The sequence below is a fragment of the Colobus angolensis genome, unplaced genomic scaffold (genome assembly GCF_000951035.1).
Source record: "Colobus angolensis palliatus isolate OR3802 unplaced genomic scaffold, Cang.pa_1.0 Scaffold448, whole genome shotgun sequence".
NCBI lineage: Eukaryota > Metazoa > Chordata > Mammalia > Primates > Cercopithecidae > Colobus > Colobus angolensis.
Genome location: NW_012117910.1, coordinates 851,079 through 862,460, shown reverse-complemented (window position 1 = coordinate 862,460; position 11,382 = coordinate 851,079). Strand labels below are relative to the sequence as shown.

Here is an 11,382-nt window from a genome sequence, read left to right as displayed (position 1 = left end):
GGAGGCTGAGGCAGGAGAATGGCGTGAACCAGGGAGGTGGAGCTTGTAGTGAGTGAGCCAAGATCGCGCCACTGCACTCCAGCCTGGGCGACAGAGCGAGACTCGGTCTCAAAAAAAAAAAGAAATTCAATCTGAGCTATTTTATAGTCGCCCAAAGATCCCACAAGTAGTAATATATCAGGCAGAGCTAAACTCGCGCCACTGCACTCCAGCCTGGGCGACAGAGCGAGACTCGGTCTCAAAAAAAAAAAAGAAATTCAATCTGAGCTATTTTCAGCCTCAGTTTCCTCACCTCCTATACAATTAAGTGAGGTCATGTACATCAAATGCCAGTTACAGAGTAGGGCATGCAGTACACCTTTGGTGAACATGACTCACCTGTTTGTGCCCCTGTGGAAGGAACAAGCCTTCTTGGTAGCATCAGATAGGACCTTTAGATTCCAGAGCAGCAGCTTGTGGTGGACATATACCTGTAGAAACAGAGACCCGAGCTGAGGAATCTTTGGAAGTTAGCGGGTGGCAGAGTGGGGAGGGGAGTCATCTGGTCCCACTCACATCATCAGGAGTATCAGTAAAGCTTAAGGCCTGGAAGGAGAGCTCCAGTCTCTTGGGGACCTCTTGGGGCATGAAGTAGGAGTGGACGTTCTTGCCGTTCACTAGGCATCTGGAAGGCCCAGGTTGGAAGGTCAGCAGGGCCAGACCCCTGAACTGGGGCCTGGTCCTAGCCCCAACACCACCATACACCATCATTCGTTGAGAATTCTGCATGCCAAGCACTGAGCTAAGCATCACCCCATTCAATCTACACAGTAGGCTTTGAAGATTCTGGCACTATCTTGGCCGGGCGCAGTGGCTCAAGCCTGTAATCCCAGCACTTTGGAAGGCCGAGACGGGTGGATCATGAGGTCAGGAGATCGAGACCATCTTGGCTAACATGGTGAAACCCCGTCTCTACTAAAAAAATACAAAAAAACTAGCAAGGCGTGGTGGTGGGCATCTATAGTCCCAGCTACTCGGGAGGCTGAGGCAGGAGAATGGCATAAACCCAGGAGGCGGAGCTTGCAGTGAGCTGAGATCTGACCACTGAACTCCAGCCTGGGCGACAGAGCGAGACTCCGTCTCAAAAAAAAAAAAGAAAAAAAGATTCTGGCACTATCTTGGCCGGGCGCAGTGGCTCAAGCCTGTAATCCCAGCACTTTGGAAGGCCGAGACGGGTGGATCATGAGGTCAGGAGATCGAGACCATCTTGGCTAACACGGTGAAACCCCATCTCTACTAAAAAAATACAAAAAAACTAGCAAGGCGTGGTGGTGGGCATCTATAGTCCCAGCTACTCAGGAGGCTGAGGCAGGAGAATCACTTGAACCCAGGAGGCAGAGGTTGCAGTGAGCTGATGAGCTGAGATCTGACCACTGAACTCCAGCCTGGGCGACAGAGCGAGACTCCGTCTCAAAAAAAAAAAAAAAAAAAAGATTCTGGCACTATCTCCATTTCACAGAAAGGCAAACAGAGGCTCCAGAGGTGAAAGGGCCAGTAAAGGGTTCTTGCTCCCCTGGCCTAGAAAGGACTACTCAAGAATTGTACCCATCCTACTGTATTCTCCTCCTCCAGGTCCAGTACCTATGATTCCTGACAAGACTGTAGTGTGCAGGGGCCACTTCCATATCCTGGCCGAGGTTGATCACACACTCGTCCACATACACCTGTAAGGGCTAATGGGAGCTGCCAACCACAGCAAACTCCGTGTGGAGCGCAGAGCCCAGGAAAACGGTGCTGGCGTTGGTGGGGTCTGGATCCTCCAGCATAGCCCCACCCTGGGCTGGAATGAAACCAAGATGGGAACGACACGAGACCCAGAGATGCTGAAGGGTTTGTCTGAGGCCACACAGCAAGAGGGGAAGCAGGAAAAGCTAGGGCCAGGCGGCCTGAAGCCCAGTGCCCTCACACTCTGTTACTGGTCCTCCCTCACTTCCTGATTTCTCCAGGGGTAGCCTGGCCCAGAACTGGAGGCACAGGAGTCCCTGAGCTAGGAGACCTTACTCTTGGGACATTACTTCAGCCCAGCCAATGTCCCCCACCTGTAGGAAGCAAAGAACCAGGCCAAAGTCTCATGCTGAAGTCCAGATCTCCAAACCCAGCCAGAGAGTCAGTGACCAAGGAGGTGGGAGGAAAGATGGGAGCTCCTGGGCTGGCAAGGAAATAAGGGGGGGATATTGCAACTCTGGCATGTGAGGGGGCCCAGAAAACAAACACTAAAGGCCCGTGCCAAGGCCCCCAGGGCAGCCCATGCAGGAGGAAGAACAGGAGGGAAAGGGCCAGGAATTCCAAATTCCAACCCCCAGGAGAGCATTCCCAGCCCTGCCCCAGGCTCACACCAAAGGGGGGCCAGGAAGTCAGCACCTGGTGCCCCCTTTCTGGAGGGGCAGCCCCCACCCAGTCTACCATTCCCTCTTCCTGCAGACCTCCAGGTGGCAGAGCCCTAGGCAGGCTTAGGGGCGCTAGGCAGTTCTCACGCCTTGACCATACAGCCGTCCCAATGGCGGGAGGCTGCATTGCAGGGCTGCTCTGAACTTCTGGGTGGTGGTACATAGACCGGGTCAGCAAATAATTCCACTGTCTTTCCTGAGATCTTCAAGGATACTTGCTCCTTAGGATGGTGGGAAAAGGCAGGACAGGTAAACTCCCAGCTTGGGCCCCCAGCTCACTGGGTGGTCTTGAAGTCACTTGCCCTATCTGGGCCTCAATTTCCTGCTAGGCCTTGCTTAAATGCCTATTCTGGCAGGGCTCGGTGGCTCACACCTGTAATCCCTTGGATTACAGCACTTTGGAAAGCCGAGGTGGGAGGATCACTTGAGCCCAGGAGCTAGAGACCAGCCTAGGAAACACAGCGAGATCTAGTCTCTGCAAAATAATAATAATAATAATAATCAAAAAATTATCCAGGCGCATGCCTGTGGTCCCAGCTACTTGGAAGGCTGAGATGGGAGAATCGCTTGAGCCTGAGAGGTGAAGGCTTACAGTAAGTCATCATTGCACTGCTGTACTCCAGCCTGGGCAACAGAGCGAGACCCTGTCTCAAGGGGAAAAAAAAAAGCCAATTCTGCTTTGAAGAACGATGTATTTGGTGGTAGACAGTGTGGTGTTCCCTTCTGTGAGCCTCAGTGTCTTCATGTGGGAAATGGGAATGATGGTTTTATCTCCTCACGAGGCTGTTGAGGATGCAAGAAACAAATGCACGTAAAGGGCATGTGCAAACACACAGATGCTAAATGGCAAATCTGCATCAAATCCTTAGGTACTGAATTCTGCAGCGATACAGCGCTCTGCATCTTTGAGAGAAAGACTCACACTCAGAGAGGCTGTGACTTGCAAATCAGTATGATCTGATTCTACTCTTCTCTCCAGCCCAGACACCCCAGCTCCGCTCCCCCGAATCTCCTGGGTACCCCCTGGCTCTTGGCAACCTCGTCCTCATGAGCCTCCAACAGCCCCCTTACCAGTTGGATGAAGCCATTAGCTTTAAATGGGATAGTGAAGACCTCGTAGCCAGGCATGACAGGGACCAGGGAGGGCAGGTAGGTGCCAAGGCACAGGTGGCAAGCTTCCACCTGGGGTTCCTTTCTCACTGCCAGGAGGACGTCTGTCTCATTACATTCCTGCAGGAGGCTGTCTCCTGGGAGTCCAGCCCAGGCTAGCTCAGGCGGAGAACCAGACTCAGTGAGAACATGGCCAGCAGAGGGTGCCCCAAAACCTTCCCCAGCATCCCCCGCCTTCAATTAATTCCCTGCATCTCCAGAATGGAGCAGGGAGCCGGGCACAGTGGCTCACGCTTCCAATCCCAGCACTGTGGGAGGCTAAGGCGGGCAGATCACTTGAGGTCAGGAGTTCAAGAGCCGCCTGGCCAACATGGTGAAATCCCTTCTGTACTAAAAATACAAAAATTAGCTGGACATGGTGGCATGCACCTCTAGTCCCAGCTACTCGGGATGCTGAGGCAGGAGAATTGCTTGAACCCAGGAGGGGGAGGTTGCAGTGAGCCAAGTTTGTGCCACTGCACTTCAGCCTGGGTGACAGACTCGGTCTCAAATAATAATAATAACGGAGCAGGGTAAAATGTTGGGGGGTTGTAGGGATGGTGGTGTTTCCCCCTACAGACAGGATGTCCACCGACCTCATCCCCATCAGCCTGGCCTGCGAGTGCCTGAAAGCCCCTTATGTGAGCACCTACTATGTGCCAGGCATCTGCAAACCTGCACCCCAGTAGTTCCTTACAAGGCATCACCAGTGGGGCAGTCAAGGGCAGCGGGGGCCTACAGTAGGGCATAGTAAGCGGCAACAACAGAAGGGGCCCTGGAGCTGGTTCGGAAGGATGCCCTTAGCTGGCCAAGAGGGAAAGGATTTGCAGCTGAGGAACAGTGTGTTGTGAGGAAAGGCATAGAGGCACAGGAGGGCAGGTGATGGGGAGGACAAGGCTGGGTGCTTAGGCTGCGCACATGAGCACAAAGCCTGTATGTGGCCTGGGCAGCTCCCAGCTTTAGGGAGAGCCAGCAGACTGGAAGGTGGAGAGTGAGTGAGCAAGGAATTGGTGGTAGACGCCAGGAGATGTCACAGGGATGCAGGTGTGAATGTGCCCCGCCTGGGGCTGTGCCTGCCGGGGGAGATGAGCTGGGAAAATGTTGGACTGTAGAAGGATGTGACTGCCAGCTCAGACAGGGAATGGGGGGTGGGGGTCGGGGGCTAGAGAACGAGGTGGGACTTAGAACCTTTAAGGGAACTGGGAGGAAGCGGCAGGTGACTGGGCAGAAGCCATAGGGGCTTGGGAAGGGGACCTTGCCAGTGTGGGACGATACGAGTAGCAGAGAAAGGCTCACCCCACATCACACTCATCCTGTAGCCATGGATACTCCCAGAGCAGCAGGGACCACCACCCCGGAGCCCCCATCCTGTCTTGCTGGCAGCACCCCCACCCAGCCCTGCAGCCCCTTTAAGTCCCAGCCCAGCTGCAGGCAAGTCCCACCAGGGCAGGGTCAGCCTACCTGACTGCACCTGGGCTGTGAGGGGTGGGGCCAGGGTCTTGGCAGGAGCTGATTTGGGGCTTGGGGCAGGGCTGAGGGGCCCAGGTCTGCTTTGGCCCTGTGCTCCCACCTCTCTCTCTCTCTGAGCTGTTGAGGGAGCTGGCCCAGGATCAGAGGAATGGCATCCTTTAGCATTCTCAAGCCCAGCAGCTCAGGGGAAGCCACAAGGAAAACAGGCCATTCTCTGATTCTAAGAAGCCCCCTGGTCACTTCCTTCTCTCCAGGCTGCTGAGTCCCCTCATGAGGAGGTCTCATGTGACCCTCATATGGGGCTGCCACCACCATCTTGGGCACCTTCAGGCTCAGATGGTATCTGCCTAACAGGGTCCCCTCCCAGAGGGGCTGGTGCTTTAGGAGGCTTGCAACAAGAGGGCAATGCCAGGCTGAGTGCAGTGGCTCATTCCTATAATCCCAGCAGTCTGGGACACTGAGGTGGGAGGATTGTTTGAGCCTAGGCATTCAAGGCCAGCCTGGACAACATAGGGAGACACCCATCTCTATTAAAAGTAAGTAAAGGCTAATGCCTACCCCAAAGGAGGCTGGCAGCACCAATGTGGGACACCAGGCACCTGCAGGGAAGCACTGATGGGCGGGGAGGCTGCTACCCATCCCTCCTCCCCACCACCGCATCCTTGCTCATCCCAAACAGACATGAAGACACAACAGCCTTGTCAGGATTTATTGGGTCAGGGAAGGGCCTGGCCAGAGAATCTGTCCTGAGGTGTCCCTGGTACTGCACTCCTGAGTTTCTCCCTGAGTTGTCTGCCGCTCCTTGTTCAGCCGTGCCACCGTGGGGTGACTTTGTCAAGCACCTGGGAGTCCTGGGTTCCCAGCTTGCCAAGTGATCTTGGGCCTATTCCTTGCCCTCCCTGAGCCTCAGTCTCTCATCCTCCATGGGAGGATGTAATTTTCCTGAAAAAGACAGGGCTGGGCCCACCCAGGGTCCACTTCCACTCAGCCTCATGGATTAAGGGGAAGCAGACAGGGTTCAGGTGCCGCCCGTCTGTGACTCTGCAGCCACTGCTTCTTGAAGCCTTTGTCTCTAAGCTTCTGTCTGGCTCAAAGCCACTCAGGTGCCAGGGTCTTTGGACCCCAGGGAACCAGGCGTCCACATCCCCTGGCAGGAGTGGGAGGGTGACATGAAGCAGGAGGAGGCTGATGCACAGGCCAGGTACCAGCGTGTGATCAGGAGGAGCTGGGCTTCCCGACTGATGGGTAGAGCTTGCGCAGGCTGGAGTCCAGGAGGAAATCCACTGACCTGTAGGGAGTGAGAGGGTGGTGAGCAGGTGCCCAAGGGTGTTCATGAGGGAACAGAAGGCAGAAGGCCAGGGTTAGGGAAAGGGATGCTTAGATTCAGGATACAAATGCCATACAGGCAGAGACCCACCCTTATCCTGATCCTCCCACCTTGGGTTACTTGGGGAAGCTAGACTCAAATTCTCAGAAAAGAAGCCATCCTCTTCTTTATTCAGGAGGAAATTGAGGCACTGGGTAAAAGACATGCTCAGGGCCTCAGGGTCAGCTATCTTCCTCTGGAGAAAGACTCCTCCTCTCATTCTTACGTTGGTCTGGTTGGGTTGAGCCCATCTCTGGTTCTAAGACCAAGCATGTGACCCAAGTCTGGCCAATCAACAAAGGGAAACTGGCTCATAGGGTGGGCATGCAGTCCAGAATGGACCACCGACACCCTTACTTGGGATTTTTGTTGTTACTATTTAAAAGCTTCTGCTGGGGGAGGTTAAGCTGGTGGGATAGAAGTTGGGAGCTGCTAGGGCCATTTCTGCTCCCACAAGGAGAAAGCAGGTGAAGCCAGCAAGAAGCAGGGTGGGGTAGGGAAAAAGGCAGCAGGATGGGGAGACGCAGACCCTTAATGATATCATTTGGGTACCTAGATCCAGCCATGCCTAAATGCAACACAAACCTGGACTTTTACTCCATTTTATTCAAACTTTCAGTTTGAGTTAGGCTTCCGTCACCAATACCTCCCAAAATGCATCCCCTCCGGGGTGCGCCTGCCCCTGCCTCCCTCTGGTTGTTTTGTAACACTAGGCTTTCTTTCTGGGAATTTACTTGTCCTGTGTCCCATACCCTCAAGGCACCCCTCTTCTTTTATTGCTAAAGTGCCTGCCAGACCATATGACAAGGGTACAGGCTGTCCTTTCTACCCCAGGAGCCAAGTGCCAGCCTTGTCCCTGCTATTGTTCCAGCAAAGTGGGCATGACCCACCCTTCGCAGAGTGTAGCTCTACCTGGAGAGTGGATGATCCCTGAGGCCAGGAAGGCACCCACCTGTCAATGGGGTGGATAATGATGGGGATGGTCAACAGCCCAAGCGCAGTGGTGGTCCACTTGCGGACAGCCAGGGGCCAGCGGGTGGCAGTGCCCAGGACATAGAGAGAGGCGGCACACACGCGGTTGATGGTGAAGCCCGGAATGGCCACAGAGGCCAGAGCCTGCCATACAAAGGTGTCCACCACAGCCACGGTCACCCTGGCGCTGCGGCCTGCTTCGGGGCTCGGCACCTGGTGGGCGTAGAGACACTTAATCCAGCTAGGGCAGAGGCAGGAAATCCTGCAACAAGGGGCATGAGGCTAGACCTGGGGGGACAAGTGGCCAGTGGACTTGTCCACACCCAGGAGTGGGGTACAGTCTGCCACATCCAGGTCTGGGAGTGAGTGTGGGGGCGGGGGTACACTGTCCTACAAACAGGACTGTCTGTGGACTGCACTAGGCAAGGCTGTAGGGACCGGAGTGTCCCACAGGGACTTTATCACATGCAAGGCTGCGGACTGAACCACACAGGAAGAGAGCTGGGGTGGGGAGATGGAAAATAGGCTAACACTCACCTCTCCAGCCTTCTTGCCTTTGTCAATTGCATCCGCCAGCACGTAGGAGCTGGCCACGCCATAGCTCAGCCACACCACCGCCGCTGGCACAAGAGAGCGGAAAGCCTCGCCCACCTCATTGGCATAGCCTGGGGGAGGGAACATTTAATTCCTAGGTTCACGAACTGTTCCACAAGGGGGCGCTGGAGCAGGCTGGTTTTCATCCTAGCCAGCTAAGCAGTCCCTGGGTGACCTTAGGCAAATGACTTGACCTCTCTGAGCCTGCCTTTCCAAGATGTAAACTGGTGCCATGATGCCCACCTCAGACTCGGGCCACTGAGGGCGGGCTGAGCACAGAGTCATCATTACCATTGCTTATTGGTTAGATTTCCTAGTCTTGGTCCCAGGAGTAACTGCACTAATGAGGTGACAGGCACCCAGAGGGGCAGAGTGATCGAGGGCACCGCCACTGACTGGACGCTCACCAAGTGCCAGGCCTTTCTGAGCTTTATCCCATTCCACCCTCGCAACCACCCCCCAATGACAGAGGACCTCGTGTGCATCTGGTTTGTTTTGGGGTTTGTTTTTTGTTTTTTGCCGAGGAGGAAACTGAGGTTCAGACAGAGTCAGTGCGTGTGTCAGGACCGAAATGGGCGTGGAGATCTCAACTCCACAGCCAGCCAGAGCGCATGCCAGAGCTGGCAGCCCGCTCACCCCATGCGAGCTTCCGCCCTGGGCGGCCCACCAGGGTAGTGTGACCTTGGGCAAGTCCCTAGCCCTGTCTGAGCCCAGTCTCCGGCCCAAAAGCAGAATGAGAACTAAGAACCTCCCGCCTCCTCTAGTCCCCGGGCCGGCGTCCGGCGACCCCTGCTTCCCCAGTCCAGTGGTGGTGGGGTCGCCGCGCCAGTCGCCCCGCGCTCACCCAGGTATCGCACCCACGTGTCCCGGTAGAGATCGCGCTCTGCGCCCCGCGGCTGCGGCTCTGACATGACTCTCCCGCCACAGCCTAGGCCACTGCAGCCTGTACTGGCTCCACTGCAGTCTCCGCCGCTGGCACTCGGGTCCGCCCGGCCGGGACCCGCCGAAAGTCCCGCGCCGAAGGACTGGTCAGGAAATCTCCGCCAGCAGGGAGCGTCTGCAAATTCCCCCGCGCACCGAAGCCCCTCTCCCAGGCTAGGGTTTTACAGATTGGTTTTCGTCACGCTTTCTCTGAGCGGTTGGCGCTAACAGCCCCCAGGACTGAGTGTAGGTTTTGGAGCCAAAGAGACAGGAGATCAAACCGGGGGATGCTACACTGCAAAGCTGGTGACCTAGGGCAAGAGTCTGCTTCTCCAGACGCTCTTTATTCATTTGTAAAAACGAGGGAGGGACACAGACTGGGCCCGTTGGCTCACGTCTGTGATCCCAGCACTTTGGAAGGTCGGAGGCAGGAAGATCGCTTGAGTCCAAGGGTTCGAGAACAGCCTGGACAACATAGCGAGACCTCGTCTCTACTTAAAAAAAAAAAAAAGTCATAGATAAAATGGGGAACACAATAGTGTCCACTCCCTAGGATGCTTCCGAGTATTAATTATAAGTCACCATTTATTGAGTTTATTGCCAGTCTGGATGTTCGCTAAAGGGCTCTCCATGGCTTACACCTTAAACCCTCCCACTAGCCTGGGACTCCGTTTTACAGGTGAGAAAATGGAGGCACAGAGAAGGTGGGTCATTTTCCCAGAACACACAGCTGCCAAGTGCTGAAGTTGGGATTTGAATCCAAACAGTATGGATCCAGATCCCGTGCTCTTAATGCGAGCTCTAAATGAGGCTAGAGGAGTGAACGGTAAGCGCCTGGAAGGTGGGTGCCTGGACTCTGAAGTGCCTTCTCAGCAGGCGCCATGTATAACTAGGAAGCACTCGCATCTAACTGGATCAGTATGTCCCCAGACTGAGCCTCTTGGGGACAGGGTGTTGAACGAATGAATGAATCAGGCAAGGGAGACAGAGTGAGGAAGCCTTCCCCTGGTGGACCTCAGTTTACCCAGGTGAGCAATGTGTATACTTCACTAAGTCTCTGTGACTCCTTGGCGGGTATAATTGAGTGGCGTTGGAGACAATCCTGGGTTCAAATCCTAGCTGTGCCGCCTACTGGTTGTTAGCCTCCCTGAGCCCCAGTTCCCACGTCTGCAAAAAATAAGAGTAGCCAACATTGACGAGCACTTACTTATACCAAGCTCTTAAGCGCTTTGCACGGCTTACTTCCTTTAATCTTTGCAACAACCCAAAGTAAGCACAGGGTTACCGGGTATCGCGTGATACCCGGTAGGCCTCATTAAGAATTAGTTCTTATTTTCATCAAAGGTAGGGAAAATGAGTAACACTGGCTCCCTATTGAGGCCCCCCGCTTTCAGCCCTAGGCGCCTCTGTCTTGTAGGGCTGTATAGGACAGTCCCGTCAGCAGTTACCTCAAGCGGAACTGGGCTTGTAGGTTGGGGAGGGTAGTTCGTCGGAGAAAACTTGGTGGGGAACTCCTTGGTCCCCAGCCCCTTGAAACACTGGCGATGCTGGAGTGGAATTATTAGATAGTCCCTAAAACCACGTGATCGCTGCTCCTCCGCCGCCCTCTCACTCTCGGCCCACCGCTAGCTCCGCAGGCGCTCGCCCCGACTCACACTAGGCTCGCACGGGCTACGCGGCACGTACTGAGCAGCTGGCGGGGCGGGGCGGGGCGGGGCCTCCGTCCTCATTGTGAAGACGGTCAGGAACATCCTTAGTGCCCTGATCAAAGATGGCGGAAGACAACCCACCAACTGGACCAATCAAAAGGCAAGCTGGACGTGGCCCCTTGAGAAAGCTCACGCTAGAGAGCCGAAGAGAATTTCTGCGCATGCGTCCTACCTATTGGCGTGAAGCGGCTGCTGGGTCCCTGAGGCCGCCTAAGTTTGGGCTTCTTGAGTGAGAGGCAGCGAGGAGCCAAGCGGTGGGCATTGAATTTCACTCTCTGCACACTGAACGTTGTTTTATTCACTGGTTAATTTTCCTAACAGCGTTGTAAACCCAGGCCGGGATGTCCTGAGCGGTCTGGCAGAGGCCCGTGCAGCCTCGGCCCCTTCCGGTGCGCGCTAGCCCGGCCTTTGCCCGGAGCTCCCTCAGCTTCGCAAAATGAGCTTCCCAGGCGGGGCCGGGGCCTGGCTCTGAGGGAAAGGCGTTCCCGCCAGATCTGGGGCCGCCTTCCCATGTTCTGTGCAGCCCGGCACCTGTGCTTCGTTGGCGGGGCTCGTGGGATTAGGGTAAGGGCTGTGGTTTCGAGGCCGTCTGTGGCCGCCCCCAGCCCCTGGTCTGCGAGACGCTGGCCCCGCCTTTGGGCGGCCTCCTGCCTGGGGGGCCTCCAGGCCTGGTTATGCCGACCGGCATCTGAACTCCCTGTATGCGTGGTTTCCCTCCACAGAGGTGGGACTGCTAAAGACCTTGCTCAGGTCAGTCAGGAAGCGGGTTGGTGGG

The 11,382-nt window shown here is 55.5% G+C and overlaps 1 protein-coding gene across 3 annotated transcripts; it reads right to left on the bottom strand.

Annotated features, from left to right (window-relative positions):
- Positions 1 to 5,741: 5,741 nt before the first annotated feature.
- Positions 5,742 to 9,307, bottom strand: MTFP1 (mitochondrial fission process 1). Of its 3 annotated transcripts, none has more exons than XM_011957701.1 (4): positions 8,822 to 9,307; positions 7,921 to 8,048; positions 7,364 to 7,596; positions 5,742 to 6,333 (listed from the first exon to the last, which is right to left on the bottom strand). In XM_011957701.1, exons 1-4 carry the CDS (start codon positions 8,886 to 8,888, stop codon positions 6,261 to 6,263), a joined length of 501 nt encoding a protein of 166 aa, XP_011813091.1. In that variant the 5' UTR covers positions 8,889 to 9,307; the 3' UTR covers positions 5,742 to 6,260. The 3 variants fall into 3 exon arrangements, with proteins under 3 accessions (XP_011813091.1, XP_011813092.1, XP_011813093.1); XM_011957702.1 differs by having other exon boundaries at positions 7,364 to 7,527; XM_011957703.1 differs by having other exon boundaries at positions 7,364 to 7,645; positions 8,822 to 8,988.
- Positions 9,308 to 11,382: the final 2,075 nt, after the last annotated feature.